The 17,618-nt window shown below is 44.9% G+C and overlaps 1 protein-coding gene across 2 annotated transcripts in view; it reads right to left on the bottom strand.

The window, feature by feature from the left end:
* The window catches only part of LOC135550591 (THO complex subunit 2-like), a 62,615-nt gene that overhangs the window by 20,597 nt on the left and 24,400 nt on the right, over nucleotides 1-17,618 (bottom strand). For both annotated transcript variants that reach the window (XM_064981538.1, XM_064981540.1), the window contains exons 15-27: nucleotides 16,953-17,054; nucleotides 12,481-12,565; nucleotides 9,813-9,906; nucleotides 6,465-6,545; nucleotides 6,024-6,120; nucleotides 5,121-5,238; nucleotides 4,803-4,982; nucleotides 4,167-4,331; nucleotides 3,304-3,579; nucleotides 2,630-2,771; nucleotides 1,859-2,016; nucleotides 1,593-1,721; nucleotides 1,203-1,334 (exon numbers count right to left, since the gene is read on the bottom strand). In XM_064981538.1, coding sequence (XP_064837610.1) covers nucleotides 1,203-1,334; nucleotides 1,593-1,721; nucleotides 1,859-2,016; nucleotides 2,630-2,771; nucleotides 3,304-3,579; nucleotides 4,167-4,331; nucleotides 4,803-4,982; nucleotides 5,121-5,238; nucleotides 6,024-6,120; nucleotides 6,465-6,545; nucleotides 9,813-9,906; nucleotides 12,481-12,565; nucleotides 16,953-17,054 — 1,759 coding nt within the window. The remainder of the gene's footprint in view (nucleotides 1-1,202; nucleotides 1,335-1,592; nucleotides 1,722-1,858; nucleotides 2,017-2,629; nucleotides 2,772-3,303; nucleotides 3,580-4,166; nucleotides 4,332-4,802; nucleotides 4,983-5,120; nucleotides 5,239-6,023; nucleotides 6,121-6,464; nucleotides 6,546-9,812; nucleotides 9,907-12,480; nucleotides 12,566-16,952; nucleotides 17,055-17,618) is intronic.

The raw sequence follows: 17,618 nt of genomic DNA, 5'->3' as shown, positions 1-17,618 counted from the left end.
AAGTTTGCTAGGCTACTCATCCGGGCCATTAGCAAGTTTGCTAGGCTACTCATCCGGGCCATTGGCAAGTTTGCTAGGCTACTCATCCGGGCCATTAGCAAGTTTGCTAGGCTACTCATCTGGGCTATTAGCAAGTTTGCTAGGCTACTCATCCGGGCCATTAGCAAGTTTGCTAGGCTACTCATCCGGGCTATTCATTTGCACAGTTTTGGATTGGGATTACCTTGACCAATGGTCACAGGGAATTTGACTGAGGTCATGACTCGTGACTGCCAGTGTTGCAGTAATACAGTCACCGCATCAGCACTACTGTTGTCACCTTCTGTTGTATAACACAAGTGTTTCAATAGCAGGGTACCCTCAGATTAAAAATCAACAGGCTTGGCTCTAGATTACACCCATCTATCCATACTTTACATTGTGAGATCAGATAGCCTAGGGTGGTAGGTAGCCTAGCGGTTAAGAGCGTTGAGACAGTAACTGAAAGGTCCCCCTTGCTGGCAAGGTAGAAAAATCTGGCGTTCTGCCCTTGAGCAAGGCAGTTAACCTCCAACAACTGCACCCTGGGCGCCGATGACATGGACATCGATTGAGGCAGCCCCCTGCACCTCTCTGATTCAGAGGGGTTGGGTTGAATGCATTCCGTTGTACAACTGACTAGGTATCCCCTTTCCCTTGATAATATCACTATAATCCAAGTGTTCATATTCAAAGTTGCTTTCATTTCTGCGCATCTAACTTGTAAACATGTCAACTGTATTAAATTAGTACTTTTTTCAATTCCACAATAAATTAAAAGCCATCAAAATAAAGTGATCATTCTTGTGATGTAATTGTCGACACGATGTGTTAAATCCCAGACAAAGTTTCAGCATTCTTATAGATGCTACAGAAAGACAACGCATTCCATTGAGCCCATTTCAGCCATTACCGGCATGTGTTTGACAGGTCATTACAAACATTTTGGAGGTCGTAACGTTAACGGGAAAAAGCGACAGGCACAAGCAAGAGTATGAAAGAGTCAGGAGTAAAATGAAAGCAATCAATCCAGCAAGATTTAGGTGACAAGTGGATTTTGCACCACTCAAAGACAGCTTCACAGGTTGGAGGGGCATGCGTGTTGCTAAATAAATAGCCGTTAATAAGACAAATAGCCCAGATTGACTTCTTCAGAAGGCTTTCAAACAAAAGGAGGAACTCACTTTAGTCAGCTTGTAGTGCCATTTGTGCACCACGTGTCTGAAGTTCTCATAGTCCAGCTGGTCGGCTTTGTTCCCTCCGTCGAAGCCTGTGGCTCTGAAGATGGTCAGGAAGCCTGGGTAGTTACCACACTCCTTGAAGGGGGGATAACACACAGACAAGATGAAGAGTGGACAACACACAAGACAAGATGAAGTGTTAACAATGGTTACATTTGCATTGTACAGCTTCCACACTTGTGTGAATGTTAGTAATATCAGTAGATAATGTTGCCCAGCCTCAAATCAACTCCTAGCCCCTAGGAGGCCGATACCCTATGCACTTGAGGTCTGAGAAGGTGTTGTGTATGTGTGTGTGTGTGTGTGCGTGCGCGAGAGGTGTGTAGTGGGTACCTTCTCGTAGACAGCACGGTCGCTGTGCCAGCGGGTCACAGTCTCCAGCATGCAGCACAGGAAACGTCCGTAGCGCCGCGACTCGTTCTCTGTGCAGCTGGCCACCGTGTAGATGATGTCAGAGAACACCTGCAGAGAAGACCACGCAACACAGTTAGGAGGTCAGGACAGAGTAATGAAGTGCTGAAAATCCCATGGTATAATAACACGTGACAACCTGAAACAGTAGAGGGCAAAGAGGCAGAAAGGGGACAGAGATGTCTCACCCGGTCATAGCAGAGCAGGGTGCAGAAGTTGGGGGTCTTCTGCTGGTGCACCAGCTCCACAAAGCGGGCGCAGTACACAGCGTCGATGGCAGAGAAGATACAGCGAGGGAACAGACACAGTTGCAGGAACTTAGTGATGGTCTCATTCTTGGTGGATTCTGAACGAGGGAGAAAATAGAGGGAGGGAGAGAGGAAAATTATTTATAGAAAGGAGGATGGGAGAAGAACAGAAGAACAGTGAATTAGAATTGCAGTCATGACTCCCATGACTCATCTTTTGAGTCACTAATTCTTCAAACAAGATTTGAGAAGGCTCAAACACACACTCATTTAAAATGTAATTAGCTTGGGTTAGCTGCACAAAGATATTGTTAAATAAGACAGACGTGTCTGTTAATGAAATGGTAGAGTTGACAGCTGGCAATAACCCACATCCACCAAAACAGACTATGGCGCCATATCATCAAACAACTCCATATTAATGTAATTACTTCGGCCATGGTCATGCTTGTTAACGGGGCTAAAACAAACAAGATGAGGCTGGTTTTGAGGCACCCCCCTGGGAGCTGACGGGGCTTAGCAGTTCTGTGGTGTTACGGTCTCAACAACAGAGCCTGCTCTAATGGGAAGAGGAGGCTAGGTGAGGGAGGGTCTTCTGGGATGAGTGCTGTGAGGGGCAGTAAGCAGTGTGCACTTGAGTGAGTGAGTGAGTGAGTGGGTGAGAGAGAGAGAGAGAGAGAGAGAGAGAGAGAGAGAGAGAGACTATCTTACTGGCGAGGAGCCAGTTGTCTTTCTCCAGTTTGAGGCGGTGCAGGACCCTCTGGACGTGCTCCAGCTGCTTCTTCTCCTCCTCCTGCAGCTTGTCCTGTAGAGCCGTGCAGCGCTCCTTCTCCTTTTTCTTCTTGTTCATGGGCTGCAGACAGACAGCAGACACCAGACAGACAGACGGGCTGATTAGTGTGTGTTTATGGGCTGCAGACAGACAGCAGACAGACAGACAGGCTGCTGTTTAGATGGGGTGAACACATACACAGAGAGAACACTAATAACAACTTGGAGCTGAAGCGCAATACAATTATAGTGCAATTACCATAACTCTCCAAGTCAAGTGATAATTGGAGACCATTGCAATTCCACCACAATGAACTGTGTGACTATGTGTTTGGAGGGCATTTAATGAGCTGTTGATGAGGGAGAGATTAACTGGAAGATGTGAAATTCTCTGTGTGTTGCAGTATTGTCATCAAGGGGTCTGATAGATGCCTGGGGTCCTGTTCATTAGGCACCAAACAGAAGAAAACGGACTGAAACAGGGAGGGACTACTTGGACTTGTCCACTACATGGTTAAATAAGAAATGCTAATTTACATTTTCCATAGCAAAACCTTTTCAACTGTTTTCCATTGTGTGCTCTAAACTAACACACCCCTGACGATGTGACTCACCACATCAGGGTTCTCCTCGATGGTCTTGACCTGGACCTGGAGCTTCTTCACCTCGCGGTCGTAAGCGTTGTGTGGCACGGCCAGGTCGTACATGGTCAGCGACCAGAAGGTGGCATAGAACTGGGGTCGGAGGTCGTCCCAGACGCGGGGCGGGTGCAGGGACACCACAGCCTCATGCACCGGCGACATCACCAGCTCGCACGCAGCCACGTACTTATGGACCTTCTGCTGCTGCCGGTTGCTCTTCTCAGCTTTCTTCAGCTCATCATACTTAGACTGGGGAGAGGCGGGGACAGTCAGTTACGGTCTCCTTTACATGGTAAGATTCACAAACGGATTGATATACAATATGTTTCAGTATAGGAGATTATACAGTCTTGTTCTCCTTGGCTGTGAGAGCAGCAGCCTGGATCAGCCTGATCTGAGGTTCTGTATTATACATGACTCCCAGCAGGACAGTGGGTCTGATCTGTTCCCAGACACAAAATCTGACTGAGTTGGTCCCCTCATGAGGAATGTGTGTCAGATGTGATTGTTCAGATGGCGTGACAATGTCGTGTGACGACAGCAGAGGGGGAACTCAGCATGTTTCACGCCCGGCCAGGACGACAGTAAATCAGGTTACACAGCACATGGGAGGAGGGCGGCTGTCGCTCTCTGGAACTAAACCATTATTCTACCAGGACACTACGTGGCCAGTGATCTCAAAGCATTACAGTTCACATCAATTCAAGGTTGTAGTCGTATGAGTTTGTATTGAATTTATTTGTAGTGTCCTGGATACATATACTCACTGCGGATGTATCTATTGGTCATACTGTACAAGCTAAAGGTGAACTACCAGAGGGAAGGAGACTACTCACCAGGATCTGATGTCCGTACATTGGGCGTGAGAGGAAGAAGGCAGCATCGTGGGGGGTGTGGAACTGGTTGCACAGGATGTCAATGGAGGGAACACGCTTGATGTAGTCCTCAGTACTCAGGTTGGACGCCAGGAAGCCACCAAACTGGACCAGGGTGTCGTGACACTGTAGCCAGGGGACATGGCGGAGAGTCAGTGTGTCCAGAATGGCACCCTAATCCTTCTTTAGTGCACTACTTTTGACAAGGGCCCGCATGGCCTCTGGTTGAAAGTAGTGCTCTATATAGGAAATAAGGTTCTATTTTTGACACATCCCAGGAAGTTCATTCTCCCTTATTACACAGCCATGGCCGTGTGTTATTAATCTCACAGTTCCTTATATGTTTAAGGACACAACCTGGGTCATTAAAACCATCCATCAATGTGGCCCAATACGGCACACAGAGGCAATTGTGTGAGACTATCGACGAGGAAAGTTCACAGCTTCCAGGCAACTTGGGGGAATTAAACTAAACATAAATTGTCAGCTGTGTAATGTTTAAGAAATGTAGTAATGAGGAAAAAGGAGAACTCCATTCCCCTGATGTAGCTTATGGACAAGACTTGAAGTTACCCTCTGCGGGTTATGAGTTCATACCTGGTCGTAGAGCTTTCCCACCAGTTTGAGGTGTTTCTCGCCCCCCTCTAGAAAGACCACCCCGTTGCGTTGCTGGGCCATGAGGAGACAGAGGGGTAGAGCCAGCTCATGGTCCAACAGGGCATCCTTTAGACGCTGGGACGACTTCTTAGTGTTACGGATCTGACCAAAGTAACCACCCTGGGGACAGAAAGAAAATAGAATTTAACTTTTTCAAGTCATGCTTAGCAATAGTCAACTAATATAATGTGCCTCAGCTTTGAGCTGGTCATGGTGTATAGTTTCAACGTTTAAGTCAGACTAAAGATGGCCCAGTACCTCAGCTTTGAGCTGCTCCCCTCCAGTCATAGCCTCCATCTGCTCTGATGTCATCTCATCCGTGATCTCGATGCCGGCCATCTTCTGCACCACCTCTTTTAGAATCAGCAGGTCAAAACTGCAGTGGGGGGAAAACACAACAGAAGTATATTTGTGAATGCGGACGAACAAATAATATGTGCACATACACAAAAATAAACATGTGTCAACAACCATCGTTGGGCGAAAACAAATCGTAGGAGTAGCTAAGGACAGCACACTAATAATAGTAGATTCCAGCAAATCGACATAATTTATTCTCTTCCATGCTGTTTCATGGGCACTATGGCAGAGTGCCACCTCTATTTACTTCCCCTGCATTCCTGGCCCTGGAGAAGGACTGATCTGAACTGATGGGAGGGAGGGAGGGAGGGAGGGAGGGAGGGAGGGGGAGGGAGGGAGGGAGGGAGGGAGGGAGGGAGGGAGGGAGGGAGGGAGGGAGGGAGGGAGGGAGGGGGAGGGAGGGAGGGAGGGAGGGAGGGAGGGAGGGAGGGAGGGAGGGAGGGAGGGAGGGAAAGTTGCCATGAAGCCCAGTGTGATTCACTACCTGCTGACTCCAGCCATTACAGGGAGACCAGGGCTGTGATAATTACCCTCCCCCTTCCTCTATGGGTGCCCAAACACCCACACAGTCAGCAGCCTCCTCATCAACACCACATTACTCAGCAGCTCTGCCCAGGCCAGGGCCCTGCAGGGAGGCACAACAACAGCCAAGGCCCCTCTCTCTCAGCCCAGAGTCTAGCCAGACAGAGACGGAGGGGACCCAGTTGACTGACTACGAACAACAAACTCCATCACTATGAATCACATCAGAGCCAGCAAGTCAATGAGGTGGCTGTCTGCCTGATGAGGAGTTATTCTTACCTCTTCCCTGCTTTCAGCGTATTGGTCACATACTGGAGGAGGCCGGCCAACTCGATTGGGTATTTCCTGAAAACAGCTCCACACAGACTAGCCAGGCCTGGATAGGAGACAGAAGAAAGGTCAGCAGTCCATTAGTTAGCAAAGCAAGCAAGCAGACATATGTTGCACAAACATAGTCAACTAGAGATGTACTGGGATGGACCTACATGGAACAAAAGCACACCCTAATGCACCTTCGACAATAAAGCTGATTTGTGACATCAGGGTCATGTTCGGTAGGACACACTGTAGTGAAACATTTTGTACCGTAAAACGAAAATTTGTGTTCTTATTGGACAAGTTCAGGTGGTACCTCCCCTTTTCCCACCATTTCTAAATATTTTGTCCTGAACACAACCCAAGTCAAACACTCCCCCCAAATTGCTGTAGTAGCGAACTCACTCTGAAGCCAGGAGGATATCGTAGTGTCGTCATGTTTCATCTTCTCTTTCTCTGGATTGGCCAGCGCTTCAATAATGCAATCTATTGTCAATGAGTTAAGGTGCACAACACGGCAAGTCTTAATACATTCTGACTGCTATGGCTGGACTAAAGCATTCCAAATACATCGTTAAACAAAGTAATGAATGTGTATAATCAAATCAAATTTGATTTGTCACATACACATGGTTAGCAGATGTTAATGCGAGTGTAGCGAAATGCTTGCGCTTCCAGTTCCGACAATGCAGTGATAACCAACGAGTAATCTAACTAACAATTCCTAAACTACTGTCTTATACACAAGTGTAAGGGGATAAAGAATATGTACATAAAGATATATGAATGAATGATGGTACAGAGCGGCATAGGCAAGATACAGTAGATGGTATCGAGTACAGTATACATACTCATATGTATAAACAAAGTGGCATAGTTAAAGTGGATAGTGATACATATATTACATAAAGATGCAGTAGATGATATAGAGTACAGTATATATGTATACATATGAGATGAATAATGTAGGGTATGTAAACATTATATTAGGTAGCATTGTTTAAAGTGGCTTGTGATATATTTTACATAATTTCCCATCAATTCCCATTATTAAAGTGGCTGGAGTTGAGTCAGTGTGTTGGCAGCAGCCACTCAATGTTAGTGGTGGCTGTTTAACAGTCTGATGGCATTGAGATAGAAGCTGTTTTTCAGTCTCTCGGTCCCCGCTTTGATGCACCTGTACTGACCTCGCCTTCTGGATGATAGCGAGGTGAACAGGCAGTGGCTCGGGTGGTTGTTGTCCTTGATGATCTTTATGGCCTTCCTGTAACATCGGGTGGTGTAGGTGTCCTGGAGGGCAGGTAGTTTGCCCCCGGTGATGCGTTGTACAGACCTTACTACCCTCTGGAGAGCCTTACGGTTGTGGGCGGAGCAGTTGCCGTACCAGGCGGTGATACAGCCCGCCAGGATGCTCTCGATTGTGCACCTGTAGAAGTTTGTGTGCTTTTGGTGACAAGCCAAATTTCTTCAGCCTCCTGAGGTTGAAGAGGCGCTGCTGAGCCTTCTTCACGATGCTGTCTGTGTGGGTGGACCAATTCTGTTTGTCTGTGATGTGTATGCCGAGGAACTTAAAACTTACTACCTTCTCCACTACTGTTCCATCGATGTGGATAGGGGGGTGTTCCCTCTGCTGTTTCCTGAAGTCCACAATCATCTCCTTAGTTTTGTTGACGTTGAGTGTGAGGTTAATTTTCCTGACACCACACTCCGAGGGCCCTCACCTCCTCCCTATAGGCCGTCTCGTCGTTGTTGGTAATCAAGCCTACCACTGTGGTGTCGTCCGCAAACTTGATGATTGAGTTGGAGGCGTGCGTGGCCACGCAGTCGTGGGTGAACAGGGAGTACAGGAGAGGGCTCAGAACGCACCCTTGTGGGGCCCCAGTGTTGAGGATCAGCAGGGTGGAGATGTTGTTGCCTACCCTCACCACCTGGGGGCGGCCCGTCAGGAAGTCCAGTACCCAGTTGCACAGGGTGGGGTCGAGACCTAGGGTCTCGAGCTTGATGACGAGCTTGGAGGGTACTATGGTGTTAAATGCCGAGCTGTAGACGATGAACAGCAATTTCACATAGGTATTCCTCTTGTCCAGATGGGTTAGGGCAGTGTGCAGTGTGGTTGAGATTGCATCGTCTGTGGACCTATTTGAGCGGTAAGCAAATTGGAGTGGGTCTAGGGTGTCAGGTAGGGTGGAGGTGATATGGTCCTTGACTAGTCTCTCAAAGCACTTCATGATGACGGAAGTGAGTGCTACGGGGCGGTAGTCGTTTAGCTCAGTTACCTTAGCTTTCTTGGGAACAGGAACAATGGTGGCTCTCTTGAAGCATGCGGGAACAGCAGACTGGGATAGGGATTGATTGAATATGTCCGTAAACACACCAGCCAGCTGGTCTGCGCATGCTCTGAGGGCGCGGCTGGGGATGCCGTCTGGGCCTGCAGCCTTGCGAGGGTTAACACGTTTAAATGTTTTACTCACCTCGGCTGCAGTGAAGGAGAGTCCGCATGTTTTGGTTGCAGGCCGTGTCAGTGGCACAGTATTGTCCTCAAAGCGGGCAAAAAAGTTAGCGTATTCGAATACGCACAGAATCAGCGTATTCGTCAATGTCTGACGCAATACGAAACATATCCCAGTCCACGTGATGGAAGCAGTCTTGGAGTGTAGAATCAGATTGGTCGGACCAGCGTTGGACAGACCTCAGCGTGGGAGTTTCTTGTTTTAGTTTCTGTCTGTAGGCAGGGATCAACAAAATGGAGTCGTAGTCAGCTTTTCCGAAAGGAGGGTGGGGCAGGGCCTTATATGCGTCGCGGAAGTTAGAATAGCAATGATCCACGGTTTTGCCAGCCCTGGTTGCGCAATCGATATGCTGATACAATTTAGGGAGTCTTGTTTTCAGATTAGCCTTGTTAAAATCCCCAGCTACAATGAATGCAGCCTCAGGATGTATGGATTCCAGTTTGCAAAGAGTCAAATAAAGTTTGCTCAGAGTCATCGACGTGTCTGCTTGGGGGGGAATATATACGGCTGTGATTATAATCAAAGAGAATTCCCTTGGTAGATAATGCGGTCGACATTTGATTGGGAGGAATTCTAAATCAGGTAAACAGAAGGACTTGAGTTCCTGTATGTTTTTGTGACCACACCACATCTCGTTAGCCATAAGGCATACGCCACCGCCCCTCTTCTTACCAGAAAGATGATTGTTTCTGTCGGCGCGATGCGTGGAGAAACCAGCAGACTGCACCGACTCGGATAGCGTCTCTCCAGTGAGCCATGTTCCCGTGAAGCAAAGAACGTTACAGTCTCTGATGTCCCTCTGGAATGCTACCCTTGCTCGGATTTCATCAACCTTGTTGTCAAGAGACTGGACATTGGCGAGAAATATACTAGGGAGTGGTGCACGATGTGCCCGTCTCCAGAGTCTGACCAGAAGACCGCTTCGTTTCTCTCTATACTGAAGTCGTTTTTTTGGGTCGCCGGCTGTGATCCATTCCGTTGTCCTGGGTGAAAGACAGAACACAGGATCCGCGTCGCGAAAGTCATATTCTTGGTCGTACTGATGGTGAGTTGACGCTGCTCTTATATTCAGTAGTTCTTCTCGACTGTATGTAATGAAACCTAAGATGACCTGGGGTACTAATGTAAGAAATAACACGTAAAAAAAAAAAAAAAAAACTGCATAGTTTCCTAGGAAACTATCTCTGTCGGCGCCGGAAGATAGGATAAATACATGAGTCACAAAATGGCAGAGTAAGGATACAGGCCATGACATCATAGTTGAGTGAGGTGAGGTACTTGAGGGAGTCTACCACTGGACCGATGAGGTTGTCATACCACTGGATCTGAGACAGGATCTGAGAGAGGAACAATAATACAACACAGACCAGAGTGAGGCTCTCTCCACTAGCCTACCTATTGTTCCTGCAGTAAGGAGGATTCACCATCTTCATCAAATGTTTTCATCATTTATCTGCAGAATCGCCAAAAAGCTTACCTGTATGCAAATTAGGGAGACAAATGACCAATTCAATTCGGTAGGCTACTGACGAGTCACTCACTTTAACGTCATTGTCTGGCAAGTCCTGATGGGACTTCAAAGCGAAAATATAATATAAACAAGATCTTTAGTTTACTTGTCCAGGCGTGGTAGCATGGACTTAACTAGGTTGTATGATTTATGAATGGCAAGGATATAAGGGATCGAATTTATTCAGTCGGTTCAACACCTTTTAGAAACTAGTCGAGCTTCCTATTTTTCAATCACAGCACAGTAAATTGCCTATGCGCCAACACTCTGTAGCTCCATGTGAAACACACCAGGGTCCAATGTTACATTTTTTCCTCACTGGCCCGATTGGGCCAGTTGGCCAAGAACTCTGCTGGCCCGAACATAATTTCTACTGGTCCAGACATGGTGTAGTTCTTAACTGCATTGCAGTTATGCAGGGCTAATAGATTGGCATGAGTTCTCCCTATATTCAGCTATTAATAGACTTCTTTTGGTTGATATGTATTTATGTATGTATTAAAAAGCTGTGTAATATAATTTAGCTTTGCAAGTCATTACTCTATTCTTTAGAAACAAAAATGAATGCAATGCATTTCTAAAGGATGTTGTTTTGGGATTTTAAAATAGGACGCTGCCCCTTAAAGACAAACGTTCCAAAAGAGATTGGCGAGTAGATTGCTATTGCTAATAACTCTTCAGCAACCGCACAACTATATATAAAACAGTTCAAATCTGAGGCCCCCGCCAGACCCTAACCCGCGAATATAGAAAATACGCTGTAGGCTACAGTCAGAGGGCGGAACGAGTTTGACAGGGGGTGCATGTTTTTTGTGTGCTTATTTTCAATATATTTCTGCTTATAATTTCCGATATTTTGGTAAGCTATGTGTTAGTCAACTTGTCTATAATTAGATATATGCAGCTTCTCTTCTGTCATTATATGTTGCTCTGGATCAGCTATTCCCAAACTGGGGTACACACAACGCCGTCGGGGGTACACCAAATAAAAATGTGATCCAAATGCGATTTTCTCTTCACATTTTCAAACAGTAGATTTACATTTTCCAACGGGGCTATACATTTGGGTGAGGTTTTTATCTCGCCTCGTAGCCTCGTTTCACCACCAAAAATAAAATTAAACCATCTAGTGTTCAGCGAAATAACAACACAATGTCAAATACAGGTAGCCTAGTCAAATAATTAACATCCAATCACATTAACCGTTACTCTCTCATGGGAAACCTTCACTCTGGCACAGACATTTTAGAAACATGACACTTCGAAAAATAAGCCACAGGAGTTTTTGAGAGAGAATAAGACAACTTTTGAGTAGTAAGACATTAATAAAATCAACAGATACCGTTAATAAGAAGGGGCTAGAAGAGTCTTATATGGTAAGCTACTGAGTGGCTAGGACAGACAAGTGTGGTGGATGAATCAGAATTTGTTGGGTAACATAAATAAGTTGTTTTATTTACATAATATGCTTATGTAAATACTTGTCATTAGAATGTTTCCCTTTGGACTAAAGGGTTGGCAGTTGCACATATCCCTTCTCAGCTAGGGCTCAGTCCTTTGGGGCCCAGAGAGGGGAGTGGTCCGTCTTGTCTTCATATGTGAATATATCTGTTAAACCATCTGGTGCTATGCAGAATATCAGAAGGGGAGAAGGACAGAATGGAACATTGTCTTCACCTATTCTTAAACCATGTGAAGGGATCGCGTGATTAATGGGGAACCAATTAATTGTCTCCACAATGTCTGTATGCCAGTTACTCCCTCCTTTTCCCATTGGGGGGGGAACCATTGTATGTCCCCTCTGGGTGTACTTGAGATGGGAGTATCTAAAGTTGACAATTGATATATACCATTGGATGAGTTCATGTTTTTGTACTATGAAGTACCAGGAACGAGATTAGAACCTTGTCTTTGAGACCAAACTGAATGATAATTTATAGCTAATGTTATCTGGCTATGGGATACTCCTCTCTCAAGTAAAATAACCTTTGTGAAGAGTTCCTAAGAGCTGTGGTTCGTCATGTAAGTTGAGAGGGGTGTATCTTGGCTATAAAAGATTGTTGTATTCTTATGTAGGGACTCTCAGAATTCATTATAGACACTGAATTGATCTGAGAGTCAAAGTTGATATTGCTATTGTTATTATATATGAAGTTTAAGTATAACTCTGACTGGTGTCTGACTCTCCTCATTTGGTAATACAGGAAATTGCTATGATACAAGCCCCATACTATTGTGGAGGACTTAATTACTCCTGCTTCTGCGGATTTGGCTCGGGCATTACTGGGGGAAAAGGCCACAAAAAATATACAGACAATGCCTTCATCAAACAAACACTGTTTCACAACGCATCAGTGACAGTAGGTGAATAGAAGATCATAACATTTTTGAGAATACATACATAGTCAAAGAGGATGGTGGGGTTGCTATGGCTCAGCTTGCCTATCTGCCGCCCAGATGGTTTCACATTCTCTTTGGTCAATCGCCTGGAAAGAAACAAACAAACAAACAAAGAAAAGAAGCAAAGAAGGAAGGAAAGAAGGAGGAAAGGAAAGAATGGAAGGAAGGAAAGAAGGAGGAAAGGAAAGAATGGAAGGAAAGAAAGGAAAGAATGGAAGGAAAGAAAGAAAAGAGCAATTTAAAACAGGAAGTATCTTGAAAATATACATGAACCCTGCAAATTATGTGGCACCACTGGTTTGATGGTTAGGTTAGATTGAAAAATATTATTTAGTAGAACAATTTACAACTAATGAACTTGCACTCAATGGTTGTGTGCTTCATGCTGATACACATTTATCAAAATTATATTTTGTTCCCACTCTCACACAACATTATTGACAAAATGATACTTTGTCAACAAAACTAAGGAAAGGTACATTTTGGGCAGGAATCCATACTTTTTGTGCCCTATATGGAATTGGTGATTCAGAGTTTATCCCATGTGCAACTCTGTTGTTTTTGTCGCACTGCTTTGCTCCATCTTGGTGAGATCGCAGTTGTAAATGAGAACTTCTTCTCAACTGGCCTCCCTGGTTAAATAAAGAATAAATAATTTTAAAAACTAAAACAAAGTAGGTAGCAAAAGCACCACCACCAGGGACTCCTTTCCTACTGTGGTGCTGCACAGTGCACTGCACACACACTGTATACATGAGGCAGGCCAGGGACAGGTATGACATATTCATTAACTTCCTTGTTCTCGTCTTCGTTAGCCACCTTGTATTGACTCGGAGCAGTGGTGACATGTCACTCAGTAGGGCTGTATCCATATCAAAGGGTATGGTTAATGACATCCAGGCAATGTTCTATTTTCATGATTAATAAGGACTGGACTAAAAGCACTGACATCCTTCAGTTAATTACACAAGTCTAAGAAGCAAATGCATTCAGTAGCAGCAACTTATGTAACAATGGTTTGTACAACATGGGGCTAGGGGCTGGTGAGAGGGTCAAGGACCTATGAGAGAAGGGCGGGGCAGCAGGCCAGAGGAGCAGGGTTGGAGTGCTGCTATGCTAGCCTCATAAATCTGACATGGATGGGAGTAGTCCACTTGAGTGCATCTGCAGAGCAATCTTCTCTAATCCCCCCACACCCCCTGCCTTCCAGAGCTGCAGGATGTCAGCCCTCCATCACCACTTTATCCATTAGTCTCCCCTCTTATAGAATGAACTGTTCCTTCCCCCATCAGACAAAGTGATGCAGGCTGGGTATATTCCCTATCACCAACACCACCACACAGCCTCAGGGTAATTCCTCTTGTCAAGGTGCTCACACACATACAAGCAATCAGTGGCAACAGCTTCACAGGAGCCAGAGCGTTTACAAAACCTGTGTGTGTAGGGGGAGCACAACCTGGCTGGCCGAGCACTGTTCTTGCCGGGTGGGATCCAGCAGAATATTGATGACTCGGGGGAAAGGAGGCCTGCTCCATACCCAGCTGCCAGCTTCCATTAAAATTAATGGAGGGACGACCTTTTATTTTCTTCTGCTGGGGGGGGGGTTAGGCTTAGGGGGGTTAGCGTAGGAAACAAACCATGGCTTCCCAGAGTGCCTGCTCTGTCATACAGTATCACACAGCCCTGAGGTGCTCGGCTTCCTGTGTGGCAGCAGTGGTGGGAAAACTTCCTATGTCCACTGGTACAGTACAGTCCAGGGAAACATGAGGCCTCAGGCACAAACATTGAATAAACATGTACTTCTACTCATGGAAAACATGTATCATACAGCATTACTGTGAAAAGCAGTAAATATGAGTAGCAATTACTATGCATGTACAAGCTACCATGAAGTGCCATTGGAAATGCATTGGATTTAATTTTAAAGTGACAATCCGGAATTAGTATATTCTATCCTTCAGCCGTTTCCCAAAGCAAGTGACAGGGTGACCACTGTGTTTTAAATCCCGAATGCCTCCATTAACGCAATCGTGCCAAATTCAAATACACTAAGGATGTTTTACAGCAAGTGTGCTGATCAGGTGCTTATCATTCCTCATGCAATGAAGACAGTTGCTCTTAGGACATGTGTCAACATTTTTACTGTGCTAAAATATCATATTGCTCTCCAAGTATTACAGTCGTAAGAGATGTGTTGACATGTAGTCCTGATGTTCAGTAGGGTGTGAATGGCTGAACCTCAGCACTAACCCCATAAAGTCCAGTGTTTCGAAAATAAAACAAAAGTAGGCACCCACACCAGCCCACATCTGCTATTACGAGTGTTGTACGTGCATGCGTGTGAGAGTGTTGTACGTGCATGCGTGTGAGAACGTGTCTTTTTGGCAGTGGGAGTAAAAAAAAAAATTGAGAACAGGATTAAATTAAATATTACTGGCCCAGTTAGTGATACATGACATGCTATTTTATCAAATCAATTCTCTGTAATTAATATTACCCGATTAAACTAATAATGTAAATGTAATTAACTAGGTAGTCGGGGCACCACGAAAGAATGTTTATAGAGCAGTTGTCTTCCGACTAAACTCTTAAAAGACCTGGTAATCTTTTAGAATTAGCAGTCAATTATCAATCGTCACCGAACGTCGTAAAATTCTTGGTTATCTTCACGAACCCTGGCTAACAAGTAGAATTAGCAATATAACATTTGGTTTAATTAGCTATTTACTAAATACCAAAATAAATCACAGAATTATATATACACAGGATGGATCATACATGAAAACGTCCTTAGCGGACGGAACTGATATGACGGCTGGTTACACAAAGAAAGGGGGTTGGGTTTGAATGAAAGAGCAGAAAGACTTAGGAACAAAAGGATTGGGTCTCTATCGGACCGTATTTTTATTTTTTTACCTTTATTTTCAACTAGGCAAGTCAGTTAAGAACAAATTCTTATGTTCAATGACGGGCTAGGAACAGTGGGGTAACTGCCTGTTCAGGGGCAGAACGACAGATTTGTAACTTGTCAGCTCGGGGATTCGAACTTGCAACCTTTCGGTTACTAGTCCAACGCTCTAACCACTAGGCTACCCTGCCGCCCCTATGCTATCATAAATACAGAATCTTAAGCATTCTAAATAACCGCCCATTTGGAAAAGGAAAACGCAATAAATATTTACTCTGAGCTGTGCTTCGATAGATTGGTCGAAGATGGAAGGCTGTGTTGCCCAGCAGAGATCTCCCTTGTCCTTTGTGGTAGAACGGATACGCTGTAGTACCGTTGCCGTGTGGTAGAATGGATACGTTGTAGTACCGTTGCCGTGTGGTAGAACGGATACGTTGTAGTACCGTTGCCGTGTGGTAGAACGGATACGTTGTAGTACCGTTGCCGTGTGGTAGAACGGCTACGTTGTAGTACCGTTGCCGTGTGGTAGAACGGATACGTTGTAGTTCCGTTGCCGTGTGGTAGAACGGACACGTTGTAGTACCGTTGCCATGTGGTAGAACGGACACGTTGTAGGACCCTGTCTTTCTGAAGAGATTGTATGTTCTTTCCTAGCACGTTTACAGCTGCTGCTGCTAATAACTCGACATCTAGGATGTATCACTTCTTTAGTGAATAAGAGTTCAAAGTTCATACCAAGTTGCCATACTATATTCTGGCTGGTATAGTCACATTCATCCTTCCAGTGTGGCGATCGTTACCTCCACGATGAAATTCACAATTTTATAACGAGTGAGCGGAGTTCACTTGTGAAACCAATTCTCTCATTTCGAAGCTAAAATTACATTTAATCTTTTCACAAATAGTTTCATATTTTAAACATTTTAATTGCACAACAACTCCATGTGAATCTGATACTAGAATGTGTCGACTTCCCAAAATGCACTTTATGTCGTCCTATCATCCTTACTCCATTTGCACACACTGTATACAGACTTTTCTATTGTCATTGACTGTACTTTTTTTATCCCATGTGTAACTCTGTGTTGTTGTTTTTTGTCGCATTGCTGTGCTTTATCTTGGGCAGGTCAGTTGTAAATGAGAACTTGTTCTCAACTGGCCTGCCTGGGTAAATAAAGGTGGGGAAAAAATGTACTTAAGACAACATAGCATGGTAGCGACACCACACGTGTATGTGACCAATAAAATTTGATTTGACAACAACATGCGAGCAACACAACATGGCAGCAGCACCAAACATGGTAGAAAAACATTATTGGGCACATACAACCACACAAAAACAAAAAGGTAGACAACAGATGCCTGAAAAGTTTTTTTTAAAAAGGAACCAACGAGTAGTGGGTGTAGAAACGTGACTTCTAAGTGCCACAACCACACATTGGATAAAACAATAGGCACTATAAATAACTGGTATGGCGGTAGGTAGGTAGGTAGGTAGGTAGGTAGGTAGGTAGGTAGGTAGGTAGGTAGGTAGGTAGGTAGGTAGGCGTAGCAGCGTGACTTACTTCATGATGTATTTAGCTCTGTCCACAGTCTGAGCTTTGACCTTGACCAGCAGTGGGTGGCTGGTGTACGTCTCGTTCTTCCACTGCCCGTATAGCCGGTACCTGGGGACCACAGGTAGAACAGAGGTGAGTGTGTTAACACTGACATATCTAATAGTACACACACCAGGACCAGCCTGGGCCAGGGACCTTTCAATACCAGAACACAACAGGGCAGAGAATAGAACAATTCCTGTAAACCCACATACTCCTGTCTCTGTGTGGACTTTGCTTTCTCCATAAAATGGACTCAAAACGGCTGGCCAAACATGTCAGTTCAAGTAAAAAATGGCACCACTATGATTGTGTGTGTGTGTGTGTGTGTGTGTGTGTGTGTGTGTGTGTGTGTGTGTGTGTGCGTACATAGAGTACCAGTCAAAAGTTTGGACACACCTACTCGTTCAAGGGGTTCTCTTTATTTTTACTATTTTCTACATTGTAATATAGAAGACATCAAAACTATGAAATAACACATACGGAATCATGCAGTAACCAAAAAAGTGTTAAACAAATCAAAAATATACTGTATTTTATATTTGAGATCCTTCAAAGTAACAACCCTTTGCCTCAATGACAGCTCTGCACACGCTTGGCATTCCCTCAACCAGCTTCATGAGGTAGTCAACT

The sequence above is a fragment of the Oncorhynchus masou genome, chromosome 12 (genome assembly GCF_036934945.1).
Source record: "Oncorhynchus masou masou isolate Uvic2021 chromosome 12, UVic_Omas_1.1, whole genome shotgun sequence".
NCBI classification, from domain to species: domain Eukaryota; kingdom Metazoa; phylum Chordata; class Actinopteri; order Salmoniformes; family Salmonidae; genus Oncorhynchus; species Oncorhynchus masou.
This window is presented reverse-complemented; position numbering and strand designations above follow the sequence as displayed.